Here is a 26974-nt window from a genome sequence, read left to right as displayed (position 1 = left end):
CTGGACAGTGCTAATGCTAAAGTACTAACTAACTAACTACTACTACTAACTACTAACTAGAGTGAATTGTTTGATGTTGGGTTATCCAAAGTACTAAATTGTACTGAAAGTAATACTTCCTAGATTATTAGAGGTGAAACTTTATGGGATAATACAAGGGCGGATTTGATAGATTATGGGGGATCGGGTCCATGAGTGGAAAGTAAGTGGTATATATAGATTTGCTTTACAAAATTGAGATGTATTTTAAATGTATTTATTACCTTAAGATTAAAAAAATATTTAAAACATGTTAAAAAAACACTAATAAATGTCCGACCAAACTTAAAGTAAAGTACACAACTAAATGTACTTGCATAATAAGCTAAATCTATTAAAACATTTCCATTTACCATTACAAAAGCAGACCTTGTTCAAATAACATTGTTTACTCTAAACAGTGCCAGTGTGGGCCGAGAGCCCCTATTCATCCACCCAACTCCGTGCACAGGTTAATAAATCACGTGCGCTGGCCCACGTAACGGCCACTGGGTGGATGTAGGGGAGAATTGTAGTCGGTTTAGTGGACGCTGGTCCCCCGGGTGGGGCCGCGCTCGGAAAAATTATACGACCGGGAGTTACCTGTCGTATTGTACAATATAAATGGTGATTTTTTGCGAAACTAGCTTGGGAAAATGTTGTTTATCGCTTTTAAGTATTTTCGTGTGCGTTTTAGTGTTATATTTCATTCTATGTAATTTTCAGATTGTATATGAATCAGATAAAGCGTGAAATAAATTTTACGATGTCGCATCCAAGTTTGCCTGCAATAGTAATGTCTCAAAGTAAAAAAAGCTTTGAAGTATACTTAATTAAAACATATAAGAATCAATAGCAAGTCTTGAGTAAAATCCAAAACCACACAAGCACACTCATGACAGAGTCATATAAAACAAAATTTATACAGCACATGACCGCATTACTAAGAATAACAACAAAACATATTGTCACCAAAATTAAACAAAGTTGCTAGCGAATGTAAACTAGCAATAAAAACTTTGGCCACGATAAACGTTCACAAAGACGAATGGCGGCCGTGATTCCAACACGGCTCGAATTAGATTTTTCAGTGTTAAAACACTGTGTGACTGAATGAGATTGTCGCCACAACAATAGCATAATATATAAGCTAGCTTTACTCTGGACGGGTAGGTATATAAGGTATATTAGAGTATAATCCGCTGAGCTTTTTGCATGTATGTGAATTAAGATATTAGTACAAATTATTTAAAGCATTTTACCAGTCCAGAATTATTTAACAGTGTAATCTCTTTTTAAAGCCAATATAAAGAAAATTATAATATTTTCCAATACACTTAAACATTTACCCCTTATTATACTAAAATGTTTTCTAATTTAGCAGTTTCGGCAAAACAAATTACATATTAACAAAATTTTTACAGGGGGGTCATGACCGTACTTCGTCGTTCTTAATCCGTCCCAATTACCCCCAAGGTGCCTGAGGCGAGGGCTAATGTCCGCCATTATAACAAGCCCGGTAATGTAACACGATTTGTTACGTAACATTGTTATGGTAACAAAATAACAATAGTCCGAATAGAGCGTAATAATACGCGTAATGGGCAGTATCAATGGGGTGACACAATAATTAGTCGACATGTTATCGATAGTGTTGAGAATTGAATACTTCGAATAAATATTGGGTAAATTTGACTTACATACTATTATGGGTTAGGTTTTATTACATTTTCGTCGATTGTGTGCTTTACAAATTGTTATCTTATTACAACCAAGACATTGGATTTACTCACAAAAAATATATTTAATCGTGATTCATTACTAGGTTAGTTTCCCCTCCAGTCTTCGTTTAAATGGAATACATATTCATCTCCTCTTACAGATGCATAAAAAATTCCTAATTATAATCTCTTTTTTATAAGTACCAGCTTTTGTTCATAATTTCTACCATACGAAGAGTTATAGCAATCCATTCATCTACTTTGCAGCATTCTTGACATACTCGCTTACATGACAAATTCTTCTAGTAGTAGTTGTTTATGGGCAACAATCACCATCAGATCATTCTAATGCTCGTAATTCCCCTCATTTAAACGTTTTAATATCAAATAATCATTCAAACCCAGCAATAAAGGTTCATACAGAAATCCATCACCGGCGAGCTTACGGCAGTGACCTCGCCTCCGCTTTTCGATATCACACTGTTCTGTTACAGACGCTGGCGGCCTATTTCAGTCCAGCGGCGGCGGGTCCGCGAAACAATGAACCGTGTGCGAGCGAGCGGGACAGGTGTATACAGAACGCATAAGTTAGACAAGGACGGCAACACCAAGCCGTCACAGGAGTATAGTACCCGCTGAGATCTATTTTCGTTCGTCGCAAAACATGTCTCGGAATTCGTTTCTATGTGTCTGGGAACATCAGAAATCATGTGACTAATGATACACGAGCCCAAAACGTGGGCAACGGTGGAAATTTTGGTGCTAATTTCTATGATATTGCGGTAATTGAAGATTTTCAAACGAGAATCGCATCGAAAAGAATATCCAGAGGCGCCACTACGAACATTTCTTCTTGCGGTACACGATTATAAACGGAAAATGTTTTCATCGTCAACTTTAAAGGCTTTTTATTTATTAACAACAGTCGAAACGTACTTTCGTAGCGATCATCAAGGACTTTGTTACATTTTTGAATAGCCAACTGTCCAGCTCATAAACACATAAAATCTATACTTCCAGCAAATGACACCTTCCATAGTCTCATCACTTTGGGCTGCTTTATTGTAGCATTCATACATCAAAGGCATAACTAGCTTTTCAGGTTAAGTCCCATTTATAGCCACCGACTCTACCGCCTCGTTTTCAATTCTGAATGGACCAACCATCTCAATGCCGTGTCCCACATCAATAAAAACATCTTTCACACTCATCGCATCTATTACTATATGACACGGGGTGATGAATATAGTTATTTTGTATGACGTCACGCGTTATGCAATCCACGCACCGACGTTTGCCAAATTACAAGTGACGTACACATCGATCGGTTTACGAGTAGTAGTATGAGATTATGTAAATTGAAACTTTTGAGGACGGCCGTCGCGTTTTATAGGGCGAAACGCGAGTTTATAGATGGACCGTAAAATGTTCTGACGTCTCTCTTAGTTTTATCTTACGTGTGCTCATCGGAGTGGTGATTTTGATACTTTTTATATTATGTTTAGTAAACTACAGATCAGGATGTGAGTGGCTTTAGACGGTGCTCAATAATGAATCATTCAACGCATCTATAATTATGTAATTTTAAAACAATTAAATTAAAAACTTATCTTAGATCTATATTATCAGAAATTTCCAATTCGATCGCGTACAAAAATCAGCGATAGTTTTACTAAATTCCCCACCACACCGCGACCTATGTAAACAGTATAGAAATAGCTCGATTGTTTCGTACAGTTTACAGAAGGCACCGCATTAACCTGCAACAGCTGTAAATAAAATGATGTAGCACCTCGATAACGCGTCTTGTGTAACGTCGGTTATTTGTTTAAACACTGAACGGAATAAGCCGACGCGTCCGTCTTTCTTTACGTGCGGACTGATGCACGCTGTCGATTTTTTGTATTGATGCGACATAATGTCTACATTGGTACAGGTTGAAAGAACTTTTCAAATTCGTAATAGTACACAGTTCCAAAATATTGATAAACTGAAATTGAAACTGTCAATAACTGTAAATTATATTGTTTTAAAACGCAAACTAAATTCACAGCTTACATTATCCGCAAGTTGCCAAAATAATTGCGGGAATCTTTTGACTATCTTTTACATACGACAAATACCCGCATCTCCGCGAGCGTGAAATATCGACCGGTAAGATTGAATGTCTGTCATTTACCAGATAGGATTGACCGAATATCGAACACACGAGCATAGGGGCCCTGTAGATTACACGCGTGATAAATACGTGGACTATAAGTCGACATCGCGTCGTAACTGTGCGCTAGACCTTACATTTATTTTAATCCGTGCATTAATATAACGCTCTGGAATACCTGCCGGCGCTCAATCATAAGCGGTTATGTACCTGGTTTGTTTCTGTTGCGCGCGAGTTTAAACTTTCGTTTTGGGTATACAGTTTACAGTTTATGTTTCCGTTCGGTCTGACGTTGTGTAATGTACGCGTGATTTCTTGCGCTCAATCAACACGGTATATGTGCATTTGTAATTCTTTGTGCAATTGCTTCTGAATTGTTTGGTTTGTGTGAATTGTACTTGCAACTATAATTCTAGGAGTTTAAGTTGCATTAGATGCTAGAGCCGTGAAGTTTTGAACAAAGTTTGGGGAAGATGGTTCGTCTCGAATATTGGCACGTGATTATCAGCCGCATAACGTCTAATGCTAAAAGGTCTTCCGCAAATATTTCAACATCGATTTGTTGGATACCTGCACCTTCTTGTATCTTTTATATGTAATGCCTTTACATTTATTTGCGGGTCTTGAATAATCTTATGAAGACGAAATTATTCTGTATCTCATTTCATCTATTCGTCCTTAATATTTGTAAAGGTCATACTTATTTACGTCAACTGATCCTAGTTTAGTTATACAAATTGAATTTGTTTGCACAGCGGTTTGTACGTCCTCTGCACTAAGTAAAGTTATCGGAACAAGACGGCTTCGTTCGCGTAAATAATTCATCAAATTATCATTGAATATTTCGTCGCGAGAATTATATTTATCTCAATCAATATTTAGACAACCTTCACAATATAATGGACTGGTATTTAGCAGATATTATTAAGATTTGTAAATATTTAAGCCAGTTTTGAGTGTTGAGGTGTTGACAGATTCTTTTGGTTCCATATATCTACGGCAGAATTATGTTAGTATTTAAAGGCCTTCTGCAAATCATACCTCTATATAATATTACCATAGATCTGTATATTGTGTTAGTTTAACTATTAAAACTAGACATACAAGTGACCAAGCATTGTATTATAGTAAAAATCCACGTGTTGCACACATCATAGCAAATTAAATAAATGCTGAGGAAGTGATGATTGTACTATTTCAAATTTCACACTGAATAGTTATCAACGAAATATACAACCCAAACTGTAAATAAACTGAGTGCTTAGAATGGAGCAAAAAAACGTCTGCGTCTTTTTATTAGGAGTGGTTAAGAGATTAACACGTTATTGACGCCTTGGTCTCTGATTAATCACAAATATCAAAATTAAACGACATCGACTTACCAGTCGCATTTTTCGGACACTCTAAGGAGCTTGCTCATTTTGCGATCTACATACATATGTAGTAATATTAGATTAGTGTATATCTTATAACTTAAGCGGTTCACAAATTTTGATATCATAATCAGTAGAAACACCATCCAACACTTTGTATTACAAAGTATTGTTTGGTATTCCACTGCGCTCGCCATCCTAAGACATGAGATGCTAAGTCTTATTATGTCCAGTAGTTACATTGGCTATTTAAACGTCTAAAAATGTTATTGAAAATGGTTTATTTATGTTTATAAAATATGTTTACAATTAACTGAATCATTACATTCTTATAGAGTTAGCACACAGCTGAAGCGATATAGAAAAAGAAGTTTCTTTAGTCTTTTGTAGAGCGTCGAGAGGAGAGATTCGAAACACTAACTACAGATCAAAATACTTCTTATCAAGTACACCGGATGAAATCATGGTCCGTGAATATCAAGAAGGATTGAAAGACAGATTAATTGTTGGTACAACACAATTGCTGTGTGCGCTATCTTTATATCTACATCGTTTAATGCAAAAAACTATACAACAAGCGCCAAGTGACATCATCCATTGTTACCTAAATGAAGTTTCGATGACACACGGCGAATGTAAAATTTCGCCATCTATATTTAAATGTGCGTGACTACGAACGCTGGGAACGAATTATAAGTGGATAATAAAAATAGATATATTCAAGTTTCTGTTAGTGATTAAAGTAATTGTCGATAAAGAAGTTACAGGTTCGCATCTTGTGCTGCATTTTGAAACAGATAATTTCGAATAGCATCAAGTACTATATTATAAAGTACTATTATTGTAAATCAAATCATAGGACGGATAGTGGTTCGCTAATCGCCATTTCATTGTTAAAGCAGTCACTTTGCCAGTATAAAAAAACATACGATTTATAGCATAATCATACGACACCACGGAATTCATAAAAACATACCAATGCAATCAAAAAGAGTGCATCATTCATAACACATGCCATTTCACTTAGCATACGACGAAAATAGTCCCCGCGGAATTAACTTTCCAATGTTGATGCTTTTTAATACGGTTTTCTTGGAAAATTGCCGCATAACCATTCGCTCCGATGGTTATGTCTGTGGCCAATTTAGAATGTAATGGTTTTGACATTTCGATGTCGGCGTGCAGTGCATTGCAATGGCAATGGAGGCGCTGGATGTCGATTCAAATAGCGCTACCGTCATTTTGAAAAAAGAAAGAAAAAGAAACAGGATTTCGCATAAATCACTGGTACAAAATCAACACTATTAAATCATTACAAAAAAAAAAGAAAAAGTTATGTACAACGACATGGAAATTAGACGACAATTGTTCTAAATGTTAAGCATCAGAGAATAATATTGAATACAAAAGAAAAACGGTTTTAATGCAATGTCTGCTATATTTGCCAAGGAATTCAAATATTTAAAAAAAGATTTGCACAAACTTTTTGTACAAGTCAGTGTCGGCGCCAGCTGTAAGCCTTATGTCAACGTGAGGTGCAATGAAGTTAATCTTTCATCTTTTTTGGTATCTGATGCATGTGCTATCTGATGACTAGGATGTTTATGCACTGTTATAATGAGTTCGGGGTTTATTTTACCATATCAGATGCGAAACTTTGAAAGATTTTACAGAATATTTTAGATTGTAGCAATACCATGGTATGAATGAATACGTTCCTAGAATTTCGGCCACGGCTATTAATCTCAACGTAAATTAGTCTGTTATGCAGGAGATACTATATAAAGCGATTATATCAGTTAAACTCATCATCAGCTAGCTATTACAGCTATAAGGTATTGCTGAAGAAGGATATCACACGAGCAATACGGATATTTGAAAGATATCATTAATATGTTCAAATCGTCCATCTAACTCGTAATTCATACTATTCTATAAGAGTATGACATCACCAACGTTTAATATTCAACTGTGAGACGACGCGACCTCGTGATGGTGTCATCGTTAAGTTTGTACTTGATTATAATCACGCGTGTCCTTTGAGTGGGCAGTCAGGAATGTGTTATAGACGAGTGATAATATTGTTATGTCACCATTTTTTTAAGATATTGCAGTTAGATAAAGCATTATTATCTTCAATTCGTTCCAGGAATTAACATAAGTGACGTCGTTATTTATTTCATGTTACACTTCAGACGTATTCTAATAACAAAGGCAATGTAACGCGAAGTCTTAACCGCAAATTAAGCTTCCATACATAGCACACTACTGACTCATAGTGTCTATTGCCGCCATATTGTCATGGATGACGCCTTCAGTTACCATCGCTATCCGACGTGTTCGGGTGACGTCAGTTGCATTAGCAGTCAGTTTAAGGTTGTCAGCATCCGACGTTAAGAGCAAGGAATATTGTTAAGCTCATTACCGCATAATTAGGGTTGTTTACTTTTGAAGTGTGCTTTAAAATAGCTGACAGCTCGTTCCTTTGATAAGTTAATGGTAATTAGGTGTTTGTTGCTTTTTGTCATTGATTTATGGGATGGGTATTGTTCTAAAAATTACGCCAGTCATTGGAATAAAGTTAATTTAATTTATTTATATCTTATTGCGGTACTGCGAGTTTTGTCTGATTTTCCTTTTGTACAATTGAATATAATATTTTATTTACACGAAAACAAAGGGCGAAATGTATGAATCGATGATCGATTTAATCTACGCGCTTGGCAACCCTACGCATCATCAGAAGGGTTGTATTATTAGCATCAGTTAACGCACTGTGGTTGAGTCGGGGCACTTGAGTGCAAGCAAGAGATCCCATTACCGTCACAGGTCATTGGTGACGCATCCGCGGTGACATCCCGCCGGCGGACGCGTGACGTCACTAAACGAGATCGCGTCAATTTGTTGTGATTTATCGAGCGGGCGCGTTCCGCTCGGCCGCTTAGGAAATACTTTGTGGAAAATCACATATGTGTAAGGGTGTTTGTGTTACTTGTGAAGTTTGAGATAATGGCGGTGAAATGTAAATTGGTTGGTTAATTGTATAAAAATGTTTTCTTTAATTAAGAAATATTAATTGTAGAATAGCAGCATAGTTAGAAACAATTGCTCATAGAAACCGAATAGCACGCGAAATTCGAAAGGCACTTAACAAAACAACATTCTCAAATAAAATTAATATTTTCTCCAATAACCACATTTGTCCATTAATTAAATGGACAAAGTCGCACTAATTTCCACAAAACCGGAAGCTATATTAACAAACAACGCCGGTAGGCTGTTGGTCGCAACGTAAACACTACGCCGGCACGCGATGCCCGGGTGCAATAACCACTTTCATATTTATGCGAAAATAACCTTACCCCAATGAGCTTAGAGTCCATAACGGGTTAATCTAACACGTACACACAGGTGTGGTAATTGCCTTTTGCATAGCGCACGTGTTACATGCAAAATGTAACCTTGTTTCTATGTAGATTAAGTCGGAAATCGGAATATTTATTACAGTTAGACGAGGTGCAGTAATCACTTTTTAAAGAGTAACACGACATGCAAAATGTAACCTTGTTGTAGATAATAATAAAGGTGGATATCGCTCTGTATTTCACACTTAAACCGACTTATCCAAGTGCAATAATCACTTTTTCATTTTGCACGTGTTTTATGCAAAGTTTAACCTTGTTTTTACAGTAATAAAGCTATAAATCGTGCTCATTTGTTACATCGGCGCCATGTTGCTAGTATGATGTCACATTCAGCAACTGTATTTGTTTACTTTAGTTGGAATTGTAAAGTGCTTTTACTATCTTATGCGTGTTGTCTATATTTATTGCATGGAAAGGTGAATATGATCCTGGAGATTATTGTGTATCGGTACAGAGTAGGGAACTTTTTAGCAGCAAGGAAGAAATCTATACCGCTCCATATGCACATAACGTAAGCCAGCCTAACAACAAAACCGAAAATCCAAATCGATCGAGGACACAAACCATTAGCCCTCAATTGCCGACCAAAACAATTTCACCACACGTCACAAGGTGCCACAGCGCGTGTGGTACGCCTGGGGCCTCTGAGACCATCATCAATTTATTGGCATTAAAAAAGTTTCAGGGTTGATAAATGATCAGCACAACCTCGGGCGAGCGACCTTCCCAACGCGTTCGGAGACCGGCCGCGTGATTTATTTTTTAACTGCGCGCGTCTGTTAATAGCATTTCTTATTCGCTTTTATATCTTTTTATTTTCTCAGATCTTTTTCGTAGACCGTTTCTTTATGTGTGAATCGATCTTCTATATCTACACGATGAGTTGATTGCTTTTATTTACTAGCTTTTGCTGGCGGATTCACTCGCGTGATACTTTTTCCTGGATAGAAATCCCGCTATATATTTTCCTGGGTTACCAAGTAATCTGTCTTTCCCGGGCTCTCAAACTACTTTCATACATCACAGTAATCGGTTCAGTGGTCGAGACGTAACAGCGTAACAGACAGAATTACTTTCGCACTTACAAGTACGGATATTTGCAAGTCACAGAGTCGAACAATCCAACAAAATACACTCCATACTTCAACGTCAGCTTTTCAATCAACATTCAGGACATTTATTACCTGTTCAAACTCTGTACAATCTATTAACCTGGCGTCACATCACAACAGTATATCCATCAACGGCCACGACATGTAATTGCTGATGTCAATACCGCAAATAGTTGACTAATCAATATCCGAACCGTTGTAACGCGGAGACAAAGGGCACACGGATCGGGGTCACGGGTCGTTTGCAGCGGGCTGCGGGCTGTCGCGTTCAAGAGATGAGATGTCAGATGATGCTGTAAGATCTTGGTGTGACTGTACTCTGCCATCCTAGGATCTTTCGATGGTGCTTAAATTTTTACCAATGCGTTTTTTGCATCTTGAGATTCTGGATTCATTAGTTGCATAAGAATGAGTGTTTTCTAGATCAGATGTAACAACTCCCAATTTCTAAAATTCAAGCTCAGTAAATGCAATTAGAGCATACTTGCCAGGATAATAAGGAGGTCCAGAAAGATTGCAAAGTCCTCTAGTAATTTATGGGATGGTCTTTTGCTTATCTTACCTCAGTTTACTGGCTTTCTACAGATAACCACTTCAGATACGTTAATGATTTATGACGTATAATGAACGTTCGCCCAAGAAGTAGACAGATGACTTAATAAATATCACAGGAGATTGCTCGATGCAGGTCGCTTTCAATAGATCCATCTGGAAATCTTTGGATGAGGCCCATGATCAGCAGTAGACATCCTGCGACTGATGATGATGACTATGAATGTTTCATACCGCTACTTCTTTGCCAGTTCAATTTATAAAATCGCCCATTTCCGCGATACATACCAAACTTGTCACATCATCTCTGTACGCGTATTCATCTAAATTGATTACATCATGCCCGTGTATTTGTGACGTCATGTTGTCGCCTGTAGAGCTCAACTAAGCAAACAGTGTCGGTAATGCATTTACTATGTTTTCGCTACTTTTTGCCCGCTTATGGAGTGTTTATTCAGTTAGAAATAATTTATGTCGACATAACTACATTTTTAAGGGTGGCGCTGATGGATATTTGCTGCTATTAAAATTCGTTTTCATAATATTTTATTTTTCATTGCCTTTTTTTAGAAAGCTTAGATTATGCTTATCAGGAATTACAAGGCAATTTGTCTAATGAATCCAATCCAACGATCGAAAGTTCGGAAATGAATCCTGTTTAGTCAAATTTCATACAGCTCCTCCTCCATCACGCCAGAAGCAAGTTCCTCAAACCGACACACCACCAACAGCTTAGCTGGTTCAAACTCCCCGGGACCCTTTGACCGTAATCCCGGACCGTTGGAAAGAAAACATCGCCACGACCGCATCGGCCCTCGATTATCGCTAATACGATTTGCGTTACCTCGCACAACTTGATGCGAACTAGTTTAGTCAAGTTATAAGCCGCGTGCTCATCATCCGACCTCGCGACGGCGCGGAACTTGCCAGTTTAACACAACCTAAGCCTCGTAAGCCGGTATTGTTGGAGAAATGTGTGGCAATGTCAGTGGGTTGGTTATAAATAGATTCATTTATTTATAAACATTAATTAGTATGACATTCCAGTGCTATAGCAAATGGAGAATTATCAGTAAGTAGAGTTGGGTAGCACTTAAACATTTGTCCATCATGAATTCCATATTCGTCTCAGATGAAGGCGACAAGCCTATCAAAAAAATAGACCCGTCCCACAAAACAAACCTGCATACGAATCGGTGTTTCCTATGAAAGTTTCCACTAATCGAACATTAAGAAACAAAATAACAAAAGACCTGATATAGGAATAATAAGTATCGAATCAAAAGCCCATACCACATAGTAAACAGAACAATAATAATTTCTAAAATTCTTGCACGCTTTGCCTTCAAAGTACACAAGTAATGGAATGCCGCGCACGAACTTTTTGTATGCATATTTTAAGGTTTCTGGTGTCTTATTTTCAATAAACACACAAACAACAAACCAATGTAATGCAATGCAAAATAGACTTCACCTCATTATGAATACAGTTGTATTTTCGTTTGTAAATCATGCACTGGCGTCACGACATTGAATTAAAGACCGTGCGATAGTTATGTGAAGATTAAATTTCATTCATCCAGAGTGTTATTTCAATTGTGGTACAAGGTTTGCATAATTCTAGACGTGACGGCATCTTAGTTTTATGTTGGTGATGGTTTTTGTTGTGCCAATGTTAATTAAAATGTTTGATCTATTGGAGGCATATTGGGGTACGATTATAATAGAAAGAACAATGAAGTTCAAGTGTTTGAAGAGAATATACCGATTGTAACGTTTTGAAATGGACTAGTGTTAAAAATGTATTATTTGGTGTCTGATGTATCCAAATGTAGCTGGTTTAGTTCCTTATAAGGGCAACCATTTCCACGAAGCCAAACTTAAAAGTAAAAAAAGGTTTACAAATTTCTGCACCGACCACATTTGAGGTCACCTTGTGCGTCCTTGATAAACTTCGCAAGTGTCCGATCCTCCTTCTGCCATTCGATAAAATTGTGATTTTTTTATATTCGTAGAGCAACTACTCGATGGTAAAGTGGATTATTTAAATAGTATTAAGTAATTCAGAAAATTTATAGACTACGAGCTTTCTGGATATTGCTTTTCATTTTATTACAAACAATTACGACTTCTTAATAGATCGATGCGATTTGTAAGTTCTATTTCTTGTGCAAGATCCTAATGAAACCAGTATTTATTTGAAGAATTACGATACACAAGAAAAGATTCCATTCTTCTATCATTCCTTGGGCATGAGAATTGTTATGGGCAGCGTTAATCCTACCCTCAGACAACAAACCTGCACGTATGCCTAATAGAATCTAAAATGGCTCCTTTTTTGGACTTCAAGGGCAACATTAAAACTAAAGTAGAGTACCATCTTGATACAATGACGTCACTGCCCGCCCATCTATTGATCCATCGCAATCACAATGCACGTTTTGGCAACAATCCACGCGTTAATACACTCAAGAGGATGTTTCATTTGGACGGAAAGCATCAAAACTAACATGCATATACGTTTTACTTGGATAACACTTTATTTAGATCGCAATCATTTTTCTTGGGAGAACATTACGGCTCCAACTGACTGTAGTCGTTACGTTGATGGGTTTAAAAGCGGTATTCGCGTGATGTTAGGTGTCTTGCATACCTATCTTAGAATATGTAGGTAAAAGCCGGTGCATTTACCGGTTTACGTTTGATATTATAATGGGACTTGGACGGTGACACGCGCTCAACTCAATATGAATGCAAATTGTGTTTACTTTTTAATAACAACATTATACAGAAATGAGACAAGCCGGGCTGAACAATATCCTAGGAGTAGATGTAGTTTGAATTGTTGAGCTTTTATTAGAATTGATATTTCTTGTAATAATACATAACAATATTTTTAGCAAAATTATAATCGGCTTCTTTTATTAGTACTAGGTTTCTTATATAACAAATTATGGAGCTTATAACCTTTGAAACGTGGTTTCGTTACCCCGAAATAAAGCTTCAGGACTAGAATATTAGATTAATTACAATATTTAATAACAACAATTTCTAATAACAATGGAGATAGATTACTTAAGCCTGAAAAAACCTTAGAAGATTAATTTATACATTCATTCTCTATATTATTTGATGTAACGAATATATAAAGTCTTACAAAACTAAGACAGTTGAGGCCGAAAATTCCGTAATAAAATTTCTTAACTATTCCGTTACATATTTTCAGAAATACCCTAAAAATTATCTCCTTATATTTTAGAATCCGAAATATGCCAAACAAAAGACGTGACAAAAGCGAAGTCAGCGTGAAAATTAGACATTTTTATGTATCATAATGTCGTGTACTCTTAATGCATCGTAATCTCTTTGCCGGCACTCGGTTCATCAAAAAGTGATTAACGTTTAAAATACACAGTGACTAACTCGCCAGTGGGCGGCCGTCATACTGATAGCTGTTAGCGATCAAGGTCTGCTAATCTGTAGTAGTTTATTAGAGCTGTATTACTGATGCGATTCGGTTGAAAGATAGAAACGTACTTCAAATGTTATAGAAGGTCTTGAAGTGTTTAAATCATATCAAAATAGTTTGTATACAATTTGACAATGCCTATGAGTATATAATATAACATCAGCCCTGTATTATATACTATTCCACTGCTGGGCACGGGCCTCCTATACTACTGAGAAGGGTTAGCTCATAGTTCACCACGCTGGCCTAGTGCGATTTGGTAGACTACACTCATCTCATCTCATCTCATCAGCCTACAACTGTCCACTGCTGAACATACGCCTCCCCTAGAGCGCGCCACGTTGCTCGGTCCTCCGCTCTCCTCATCCAGCGTCCACCGGCGACGTAGACTAGACACACCATCAAAATTCCTATAGAGAACTTATCAGGTACGCAGGGTTCCTAACGTTGTTTGCGTTCACTGGTAAAACAAGTATACACATGTCAGAGGTGTGTGCTCTTGGGATTCCGTTCGACACCCAACTAGGCTATCGCAGCTCTCGCACCACAAGTAACGCACGTTTAACATACTGTAAGAAGTAGGCAATACCACACCGTCATTACGAAATTTACCATCCTATATTGCGTGACTAACGCCCTTTAATAATTACTTTGTAATTAAGAACTTTTGTTACTGAGAACTGTCTAGAGGTGAGAAGGATCTGGCAAGCCAACTGACAACATACAAGGAACGCCAATTAAATAAGGACAAATCTTAATAAGCCATTTAGAGCGTTAAATGTGGACGGAATTTAACCCCAATTAACCGCTTATGTCATCCCACAAAATCTACAATGCTGACACTAATTTTTGATTGAGCTATTCTTAGAATTTCGCCTGCATCTTACAAGCAATTTCGCTTTATCTCCCCGCATGAGATAATAATATCACCGCCATTTTAATTGTTGTCTTAACCCTGACAGGCTGATAGACGTGTTTGTCTTTGAATTATTCATTTAACTAGGTGAAGTTTATTTCCGTATACTGCGGTATTATGTTCTATTTAATGTAGAGAATGTTTGATCAACATAAACAGTTCATCGCAATCACTTCGGCCTTATGTTTTCAGTGTGAGGTCGAGGGCCACTTTGACGTATTTTGCTCAGACAATTTTGGTTTGTTTTTATGATCAGCTACCTGTTAGCGTTACATTCGTCGAATGCCATGTCCAAAACATCTTGTTAGACCCGTATAAAATTATTCCTGATATTGGAATCAAACCCAAAACCATCCAATCCCAAAGACGATACGCTCAAGCACCGAGGGATGAACCGGAATTAAATATTATTTCAAGAGTGGATAATTCCCCGTTAATCGCTGTCTATCAAACCTCCGTACTACCTAAGTTTGGCAAGTAACAATTTTTAACCTGTCTCTAAGGAGGCCTAATAAGTTGCCCGTCAGTTCATGGTGCCTCCGACATGCGTCAAGTAATGAGGTCACGTCAAGATTAGCCGAAATTTCGTCGGCGTCTCTTTACGCGGCTTTCTTCGAATCGCTTTGGAATTTATATTATACTACGAAATAATATAAAAGTATTACATGTTATAATATTTAACTAGGTTCCGAGTATGGAAAGGCATTTAGACGTGACAATCTTGAATTGAAGAGACGTACGGTAAAGTTTGTGAAGATAATATATGAAATTTGGCACACTGACTATGTTGTGGATTCTACCAAAAAAATTCATCTCCCTTTTTATTTCGGTAAAGGTTTTACGCGGATGGAATTCCGAGCAAAACCTAGTATTCCACATTTCATCCGTCTCCGCCTAACTATTACCCGTGCTAATTCCATCTATTCAAAAGAATTGATTAACGTGTCGGCGGCATGTTCCTTAGCCGAATACAAAGGTACAGCCCGCCGAACGAGACTGGCGGTACGTTGAACCGGCTTGATCAATACCACAGCCGCGCCTGTGTTGAATTTGGTACGCGGTTACTTCGCACAAGTGTTCAGTGGATAAAATGCCTTTTCTGGTTTAAATATCTGGATTGTTTGGGAAAATTTCTAAAAAAAATTGGGTACAATACTTAGATGTTATATAAAGCTTGGGATGGTGATGATGCGCAAATTTGGCACGTATCTCGTAAGACTTAGGGCGTTCGGATTTATAATAATTTATTTCGATGTTTAGTTCGAACCCACATCCACTTGACTCAAAGCTGGCTCATCCAATGCACCACAGATACTAAACATTATCCTACAGTAACATTCTAAAAATAATTTCAAATTAAACCAATGAATACAAATGCGCTCAATAAAATAACGATATATTATAAATCCGAAATGACTCCTCGCGTCTAAATTATATTAATAAAAATTTTATACCGTCGTAAATATTGGATGATATTGCAGCGAGTTGCCGATTGACTCGGTTAATATTGTATAAATTGATCCCGAGGGAGGAGCTTCGTCTTTTTCTGGATCTTTTTATCTACAAAAAAAAAAAACGCATCGTATATAAATCTTGTGTTATGTGCGAAAAGAAGGAACAAATTTCTAAAAGATAGTCAAAAACTTTTATAAAGATGCGCATACCATAAAGGCCATAATAATTATACGTTTTCCGGCATTTATATAAGAGTAACTACAACAAAATATATAGCAATCAAACTAACAAACCCAACCGTATTATCATCACTCGTCCTCATTTTTCCAAGACGTTAAAACACTTAATTGCACAGTACAAACAAACTATGCAGTAGTACAAATCATTTTAATGATCCATTACCCGATACCGATCGATAAATTACCGTTGTAAAAATAAATACAGTAAATCAACGAATGATATTTACGTTACTTATGTTTGTACTGGATTGTTTTTGCTTCACTTCATTCAGAACACGTGACTAGTCTACTGGAAATTTAAATCCACCCACTTTTTGATGATTCCCATGGGGAACATCCTTAAATATACCTTGTGTCATTGATTTCATGGAAACTTGATCATCCTAAATGGGAACTAAAACCTAGAGATTACTAGACAATGGTAACAACTGAGGTTCAAAGTACTACAAATTATAAAGCTTCAAATTCAAGGCTATTGATGTTGTATGCTATGATACATACATTGCCTTGTTCAAAACCAAACTCCATACACATTTATCTGCCACATTATTCATAAAACTTGCAGTTAATCTAAACATTTGCGCGATTTATATGAATTACCTTAGTGTTAATTTTAGATTAGTGAAAGGGAAATTATAAAATGTTGACGTTATGAAAGTTAATGTTGAAATATTTGATAAAATGTTTACGCTACGAGTTATATTGAAGGATAATCTAAACATGGTACATCCACTTCCCGTACAAAGGGATAGCAACTATAAATACACAGCATAAAGATTACGTGAAACAACTAGAGTGCAAGTGATTACGACGCGCAGGGAACGCGCATTACAATTAGTTTCAATGCGAGGCCGCTGAGGCCAAGCCACTTCAAGATTCTACTATGTGAGATGAATCATGCTTTATTACATGCAGACGAACGTATATTTAGATAGGAGATATTATGTAAGTTTCTGCTTAGATTTCTGTATCATGTAGTTCCATTATGGGAATGATTATAGTACATGACTATGTGCAAGGATTATGATAAAAATAATTTTAAATGACTAGCTAAAAAAGTAGCAAATTCGACGGTAGAATTCTGTTCATAGTTATCAAATATAGTTCGCCCATCATCCTACTCTTTCAAAGACATGTCTACAAAAAACTCAGTACCAATTACACGAGTTACTTGTTGCATGGCCAGTAATAATTAACTCACAAATACCCCAAACCCCCGAAACGCAAACAAAACCGTTCAAACAGTTTTATTTGAAACTCCACATCGGTTTCAAAACGCCTGTCGTACAAAACCACAAAGACAAAGCCGTCCAAAGACCGGGGTGACTGTGTTTACAGAATGCTAATCTCGCGTCAGCCGCTAGGATATTACGGCATTGTCTTCTGACAGTGCGCTATGAAAACTTTAATTTCGAATGTTTACGTTGGCCGGGTATGAGGCGCTTTTATCTGGTACGTTTTCGATTGTTACGTCTCAATTAGGCTGTAATGGTGTGGAAAAGTACGTTTGTGTTGTTTCTGTTGAAGATAGAGACGATATTCGTGTAAACGTTGCAGTAATAGAGGTATAAAATGACAACATGAATATGGCTTATAATGTCACAGTTATAATAAGTCTAAGATAAGTAGAGGATAAGCAAGTTGGTAAGTTATGTAATATGTTCTTATAGCTAGAACAATAGGACAATACAGGCTGAAATTGAGTTCAACAAAATGAAGAATGGGAACACATCGTGATCTCATTCGTTGAATGCTTTAACGAACATTTAAATATTCCAATCGATAGACTTATTGATGACAACCAGTAATTCATTTTAGTTCATATTTAAATCTTTAATTACGCATACAAGACGGTTTAAGATTCAAACTGGGACAAAAAAACTAACCAATCGATTAGGTTACATTTCCACCTTTATTTCCCGCAACAAACAACAACGATGAGCGAGCTCTATTCTCGCAGATTTCTATCGCGACATTTTGCCGATAGCTTCAACGATAATGTCACAAACCATTGGGTTCCATACCGAACGGTAGCCACTCGACAATAAATACCGAGTGAAATATACTCGACATCTTGTAGCCTATTTTCGTGTCGATTTTGAAATACGGCTGTGATTTGTTCGTGTTTTTGGGTATCGATTGTGTATCAAAATGTACAGGTTTGATATGAATGTTTTTGTATCAAGCTATTGAAAATTTACTGGTAAAATGTAGTGGAAAATAGCATTTCTAAGCACTATGCTTGCAGTAATTATGTTCTCGGTTCGGCAAAATGGAAAATCGTACCTCCATACATCACTTTACCCGGGCAAAGCGGGTAAATTCCCCAACCTGTGCACGTACTCTAACAAAATATCACGCGAGGGCCGGCAGCGTTGGCAGGGAGCTCACGTGCCGGGTCCATCTCCTGGGGATTTATCTGCGGCAACCTAACTATACCCAGATACCGTGTGACGTCACGTCACATGTTATCCGGGCGGACCTACGCCGCCAGATTTATGAGCTGATATTTTTCTACGTTAGAACGTACGGTAGTAATGGGTTTTATAAAAAGGGTATTCGTAGTAGCCATTTCGGATAAAAAATCTTTCCTGTTTCAATAAAATCATATTTATGGTAGTATTTCAACATGAAATATATATCAAACAGAAATGAACATTTGTTAAAAGCCTGAACCGCATTCGCAGCGCGAAACCAATTTTAAGCTCAAAAGACTATAAATAACTTATTCTGAAAACTATCGGTCGCAAAAGCGAGTCGGTCGGCAAAGGTTACTGCACTGAACTGTGAAAGAATATATGAGCCAACGGAAATACACTGACGTGGACGGATTTAAGTAACGTATAGTGTGAATTTTTACCAACCCAAATTTTTGTAGCTGAAATGAGACAGAACGGCGACCATTATTTTAATATTGTACAACTTGCTAGTTGTTCTTTGTGTTTACTATATACAAAATAATAAAACTACGATAACAGTTACTAGATGCAACGAGCCGGAAAGCTGGCTTGATACGTGATGCTGATAATGACCGCTATACATCTAACCGCAGTTATACAACGCGAAGTATTAGAAACAAACGCTATTAGAAATTTCCATGACTCCTGCAAAATTTAACACCCCGATTCATAAACCAACTACGTCCCCGTCCTCAGGTGTATTTGTGTATCGAAACGTTTCGCCCGAACAAAAATAGATATAGAAAAATCGGGACATTTCGCCCAGTTTTATTTATAAAACGTCTTTGAGGACGTCTGAAAACGATTGTTCCCCGCATAATATGTTATTGTTTGTGAACTTTTAGTGAACACAGAAACATTATAAGCAATAGATGTGAAGAGCTATTGAAGGTAACTTAGATCGACTGTTGGAAACGAGAAAATACTCGTAATAATCGATGTGTTAAATATACGTCGAAATATAAGCACAGACTAGTAAATAATGTTAGTATGAATTTGAATTTTATAACGATTGTTGTCTGTATCAAATCCTAATTATAAATTTCACGAAACTTTACGATACTGATATCAATGCGATGCGAAGTCATCTCTTGAAGGTGCACTCTAAATATTGAGAAGTTTCTTGATGAAACAAGGACCACAATTAATTATTACATGTATAAATGTCTAAAGGTGTTATTGTATTTGAAGGAGAAGGACTATATTAGACGAGGACGGGTAACAGTCGACGGACTCATTGTCCAAATATGGACATCACACGCGTCGCATATAGAATACCAAAACGGATAACTGCAAATGAAATGTACGTATTTATTTAGACGAATGACATCACGGGCAGCTTATAGGCAGCAATAGGGCAGCAATAGGTGACAGCGCAAAACCAACTTTAGATATCTATTTTATTACGAAAAGAAATATCTTCTAACCTTATAATCCGTTCCGCACTACTGAACATACAAATTCTCCTACTTCTCGATTTATTTGAATTCAAATAGAAAGGATACAATATTAAAACTATTTACATTTGCTGCAATTATGTAAAACTTCGTATGTATTTATCATAACATTTGTATTCTTCTATACAGGATCTGGTTAAGGCACCTTTTACTAACTCAAGTATCTACAACTAAAGTATTACAAGCCAAACTAGTTGCAAAAGCCACAAAGCGTGTTAGACGATGACTCACGACGTAAATTGACGAAGTTTGCCGATTATGTAATTGGTTATGTATAATTCAGAAATTTGGCGAAATAATGTTGGTTATAAACGAGTTACGAGGTTCAGTGAACTGAAAACTCGAAATTGATTATGGAACAGCTTTGATAATGTTTTTAATTAGATGGGTAAAACATTGGATCAAATGAGGCCAGAAATAAAGTATGATTTCGAAATTGAATCGAATAGAAGACATAAAGAAAATAGATAAGAAGTAGATTGTCACTATTGGTTCTAAATGTATTTAATAAGGAACGGATAGCATAACTTTAGACGAATGTAAAAGAAAGTAAAAAATATTAAAATATAAAACGGCGAATCTATACTTTCATCCGGAAATCTTTCTAGTACGATGCAACGTGAAAGCTTTTTTAATTAACTTAATTAAATTCTTCTAGAGTGCGACAAGTGTGTATTATGGACAGTAGAATGCCGAGGTAATTAAAAATAGTATTTATTTTAATTTTATAGTCTGTTGTATGTACTGAAATGAATATTATATTAAATTTTAATATTAATGAATTCACGTAGAATACTATTATGGTACACTAGTTAATACTCGCTGGTTCACAGAAATTACGTGAAAATTATTCAAAATATCTTTACAAAGTTTATTTCTTGTAAGACAAGTGATACTTTGCTGGTGTGATCTTACTCCAACTACCATCAGATGCAGTGGAGTTCCTTTACCGTCCACGGATAAAAAAAAACTTATTGACAAGTCGTCATCGTGAATGTTCTAACTCATTTTAATTTTCCTAAACATCTGTAATGTCAATAATCACTACAACAGTATGTTAAGATTTCATTTTCTAATAACCAAATTGTTTAGTTGTAACATGTCTCTCTCTATCCTCAAATTAATCCATATTATTGTTGCTTGTAGACGTCAGTGATGATGACGTCAGTCCTATCTTCAATAATAGCGGAGGCATCATAATGTATTTCATAGCAACTGTTTTAGCCTACCGTTCAATCAAACGATTTTCCATTAATAACGGAACACTAATTGTTGTTTGCGTCCCTTGGCATGAATTATGAATCAAATATACGAAGGTTCCACAAGAATAAACAAAGGTTTGATTTACATGTGATTTTAACTGATTTTACATTTGTTATGATAACCTCGAAAGAGCTTATGTCTATTGTAGTTTGTTTTTTTTTCTATCTATTGCAAGCCTTTTGTAAATAGACTTCGTTTCCTTCATCTGCCTTTTGTTGTAAATATTTTTAGAATCTTAGTGTCTTTCCAAGTGATCTTCGGCTTCCAATGTCTTTAATTATGACTGCGATTAACTTACTATAACGTCAGTTACTCCCATATTTAAATATTTAGATGACTAAGCTTTCATATTTCTCTGTCTCTTCAATTGTCCTAACATGTTTCGAAGTAAAAAGAGCACAATAAAACATCGTTCAAATGAAAGCTTCATAAATAATTTATGAGGATCCGTAGAGACCAGACAGCACACGTATTCAAGCTTTTATCAGACTGCGTTTAGTGGACGTCAAAGCGGATATAGTATTTGTTTGGAGTGTTCAGGAGAATTGAATTCAGTATGTATTTTGTACTCTTTAACTCTTTAAGCTAGATTTACCACGCTACCACGGGATATGTTCAGATTTAAGGTAAAAAGAAAAATTCTACCTTCTATATTGTTTCTAACTTAATATCGTAAACAAAGTCATAAATTGTACGCTATTATTGGGTACGGTGTAACAGTCTGCTATATACTAGTCTTATTTCTTGTTATACTGGTCCGAAACTAGCATGTTTTCGTGTGAAATTTGTTTCAAATTCTATTAAATTGTATAACGCTCCATGATTATAAACTACATCTATAGAATATCACGCTTTCACATCTGCAACTGCAACTCCTATAAGGATCGTCGATGGCACGTTTTTTATGACACCAGTGAAGCTCGGCGACTCTCAGTCTCTGGGAGCATTAGTTTTAAATAAACTATATCTAGAACTCACCATCTGTCGGTGAAGTGTATAGTTTCTTGCATATCTCCTGCGGCCCGCCGAGCGCGTTGATCTTGGCCATCCCCTCGGCGCCGCGCGACTCCATCAGCTCGCGCAGCTGCCGCAGCGAGACGCCATACTGCGCCGGCCGCCCTTCCACGGTGGCCATGGTGCCGGGCTCGCGGCCGCCGCCCGCACCAAGCCCGACAACCCTCTAGCTCTGAAACAAGGACAGTTTTTGTTAGTTATGTTGGAAATGATGAGATGGTTACATTGGGAGAATGAGGTAAGTAAATAACATTCAACTATGAGACAATAGACTAAAATTATATGCAATTAATTGTGCAGGTCGAAATTAAAATACTCATCAAGACAGCGACGCGATTTACGCCTAAATAAATATTCGTCACAATTGAGGATAATGTTTTACATTTTTATCTGTACCCACTACTGATTACGGTGTTTTTTGTATCCGCGATGTCCTATATTTAACTATGCACTATTCAATATGATACATTTGACTATTTATTAAACACAAAAAATAACAACAGCCATTATCGATATTTAAAAATTCATATCGTCGAATGCACACACAATAAAATCAACAATGGACAGTACAAACATCGAAACGGGCACATTTGCACGGGCCGGGTGGTCGCATCAGTTGGGGGGTAATATTTACGGCACCGTCAGTTCTTGACGGGTGCACATTACGGACGGTGCATAATTAAACTGGAGCATTGGGGTGCTGAGGATTATATTGGAGAAGGATGAGGGTCGGAGACGCTCAGATGTTTAATTTTGACTTTAATGATTTAGTAAGATTGGATTTTGATAGTGACGTCAGCTGCAATGCAATGAAAGATGACAATGACGAAGCGTTGATGGAATCTCAGACGCAATTTCTGAATCTAGAAAATATTGCATAGCGCGTACTGACTGAATCCAAAACACGACAAAGAAAAATAAGTACATATTTGTAAACATACTTTAGTTTCTTATTTTTAATACAAAAAATCGAATTCTAAATCGACTTACATTCTAAATCAAAAATTAAATTACCGAGGAGACGACACGTCGTTTCGACAAAGTATCATAACAACGATGTTACAATAATTGCAAAAGGATCTTCGAAGTGCTTGTAGATAATTAAATCCAAGTAGAACCAGGGAATCAATAGACAACGAGATATTACTCCAATTAAGATGAGAGATAAAAGTGATGACGAATTCCGAATTAATTGTTCTGTTAGGTCTAATTGTTAATTTCTACGGCAGGAGTAGTTGACGTTTGAAGTGAACACCTAACAAAAACCATTTTGGTAGTTTTAAACCAAATTGAAAGGATTCTTGATAAGAATTTGGAAGTTACTGAATAAAAAACCTTTTCATTACACTTTTCAATAGCACAATTCGAACCTATATTTAAACAGACAATCCTTTGAACCGTATCATAACGTTTGATAAAACCCCTATCACAGCACCCTCAACCATTCTTAATCCAACGTAACACCTTTGTATCTCAAAATCCATCAGACACAAAACAATGCAAACTTTTCAGATCAAACGAAACACTTCCCAAGCCTTTTAGATGACAAATATATCGATCACACGAGTATAGGTCGCCGTCGGATGACGCAAGGTCGCAAACAACTGGACACGCGATACTTTACACAAGACATTCATGGTGGGGAAAGGAGGGATGGTGTATAAGGGGCAGTATTTCAAGCAGACAAATCGGGTAAATGGAACATTTTATCATAACAAAATACATGTCGACATAACGAATGAAGGTCGTTTGTCGAACGTTTCTAGGGTGCGGGCGCTTTGAAATGTTTGAGAACCGATGGGGTATGTTTGTCGTTTTGCTTTGGAAATATTTTGTGGATATATCGCTGATGGAGGAAGCATTATCAAAATTTACATATGCAATGAATTATTCGAAGACACGTATAAATAACGACGTACAAAGGTAGCAGTAAATCCTTCATTGCAATCTGAAGTCACGATTCCTTGTATGTAAAAAAAGGACGAGAAAGTAAATCAAAGAAAACAGTCATTTATGTACTTTCACGTCGCCACACAGGACGCTTCACACGCTCGTACAAGCATCGACAATTTCAAACTCACACTTGTAGAGGCTGCTTAAACTATTGGATTGTTGCACGCGTTGAATAAATGATGTTTGTGACGTTTCTAAATGACCCGCAGTTACACCGTGGGACAATAGGGCCGGCGGTGTGCTGACGTCACGGTACCCTTCACTGCAATCTGCATAATGATGTGGACAGTTAAAATGCCACGGCTAGTGATTATGGCCAAGATGGTTGCGTTAGTGACGTCTGTAAGGAGAATTAGTTACTAAATTGTTATAAGTTTTGTGTGTCGAATGTTTTGAAAACAAACTCTATGTTCATATTGATTCTAGAAACTTATGGTAATTTACTAAAATACACAAACAGCTTCACTATGTCACACTTCGTTATATAATAATTACTAAATAGCGAACCAAAGTTATCACTTACAAGATTTCACATGTCTTGAGTGCGCGTTTCAAGCGGCTCCATTTAAAGAACACAGAACACTTTTCCTTAAACTATACAAAGATCAACATTAACAAATACTTCATTTATTTAACGTCTTACAATAATATTAAAGTACACATTTCTATGATATTGACAGACGCACTTTACTATCATTTAATTTTACACTGTAAATCCTTTGCAATAAAGTGTTTCAAACAACCCTCCGCTGCTACAACGGGTCGCCGCTGACCCCAAGACACCGGATCAAAGATACCCCGACTCCACAGAGTCCGACGGACATAACACTCAACCGGCCTGATTGCTTGCCATTCAATGACACTCAACCCGGATGCCGTTGGCAACTCGCCGGGCTGCTGGCCAACACCCCCTTTCGCCCTCGCACCACCCCCGAGCCATCTTTGCAAGGGTTTAATAATGCACGTATTACTGAGGGGTGAAATTGTTTCCTTGTTTTTGCTCGCAAGATTTAATGAATCCCCGTCGGCTGTTAAGATTCGGAATGGATGGTTAGTTTCTTTATGATGTGACATGATCAATCTAATCGTGAGTTTATATCTATCGTTCAATTATTGATAATGGTTTATGTATGTTACGTAGTTCCTTGAACAGTTATATAATTTGATGAAGACATAAAACTACAAAAGACTAACGCTACAGTTGCCACGCCAATTAGTTACTAGTTTGGGAACGGATTTAAATAACTTCGAAACTTTACCTCCAATACTAAGTAACTGAGTGATACGGAAATATTTCCCAAAACACAATCTTGGCAATTCATGATCCTTTAATATCAGAAACAGCCCAACCCGCCATCAGCAATTATGCACGATGAAACAATAACTCAGCAAGACTAATGCGAACCGTAAAACACGTGCGCGCGCCCCTGTCCTTGATTATTCAAAGCTGTTTATGGGTCACATACGACCCCAATGAGTCCGTTGGAGATATAGTTGCTTTCCTTCCGAGATTTAGTATAAAATGTATGCTGCAATTATTTTTAGATACGTTTGCATTTAAGAGTAGACAGTATTTTGGTAACTGTACAAGCATTGTCAATCTTTAGTTATACCTAGTCTTGCCATAAATATTGTAATAAAGAAAAAAGAAAATTGTTAACTGCAAATAACATTTATTACTTTTACAGTGTGTCAGTTTAATACATAAATATAAAACAATTAAAAATATAAAAAGCTTATTCGAAGTGGTCTCCATTGGCTGCAATACAGTCCTTTAAACGATGAGGCCAGTTATCAATAGAAGCACGCACTCTTTCCATGGGAAAATTCTTCACTGCCAATCGTATAGATTGTTTTAGGGACTCCAAATTATCATGGCGTTTAGAGCAAGCTGTACTCTCTAAAACTGACCACAAATCATAATCCAGCGGATTAAGATCGGGACTAGACGACGGCCAGTCTTCAGCTCTGATGAAGTCCGAAACGTTCGATTCCAACCAAGACTGCGTGGACCGAGCTTTATGACCCGGCGCCGAGTCTTGCTGGAAGGACCATACTTGGTTATTGAACATGGTGATGTTAAGGGGCTTAACTACCTTCTCAAGAATGGTATCTTGATACACTTGTGCCGATGTTTTGATACCTTTTCACAAAAATATGGCTCAGTCACTCCTTCATAGCTAACACCCCACCAAACCATCACTGAAGTCGGATAATGTCCACGTTGCACTCTGTCGACTAATTGGGAAGCTTCCTTAGAGCTTTGAGCATAAATACGGTCATTTTGTTTGTTAAAATGTTGCTCAATTGTAAAAATTTTCTCATCCGTAAACAAAATTTTTCTGTGACCTCCCTTTGCGTACCGCTTCAGTAGTTGTTTCGATTTTACC

At 37.0% G+C, this 26974-nt stretch overlaps 1 protein-coding gene across 5 annotated transcripts in view; it reads right to left on the bottom strand.

Annotated features, from left to right (window-relative positions):
* The window catches only part of LOC115456009 (plasma membrane calcium-transporting ATPase 2), a 151527-nt gene that overhangs the window by 53513 nt on the left and 71040 nt on the right, over positions 1-26974 (bottom strand). For all 5 annotated transcript variants that reach the window (XM_037438715.1, XM_030184846.2, XM_030184854.2 and 2 more), the window contains exon 3: positions 22596-22803. In XM_037438715.1, coding sequence (XP_037294612.1) covers positions 22596-22752 — 157 coding nt within the window. In that variant the 5' untranslated portion in view covers positions 22753-22803. The remainder of the gene's footprint in view (positions 1-22595; positions 22804-26974) is intronic.

Source organism: Manduca sexta, chromosome 3, assembly GCF_014839805.1.
Source record: "Manduca sexta isolate Smith_Timp_Sample1 chromosome 3, JHU_Msex_v1.0, whole genome shotgun sequence".
Lineage (NCBI taxonomy): Eukaryota > Metazoa > Arthropoda > Insecta > Lepidoptera > Sphingidae > Manduca > Manduca sexta.
Note: the sequence above shows the minus strand (reverse complement) of the source record. Positions and strands in the feature narration are given on the sequence as shown.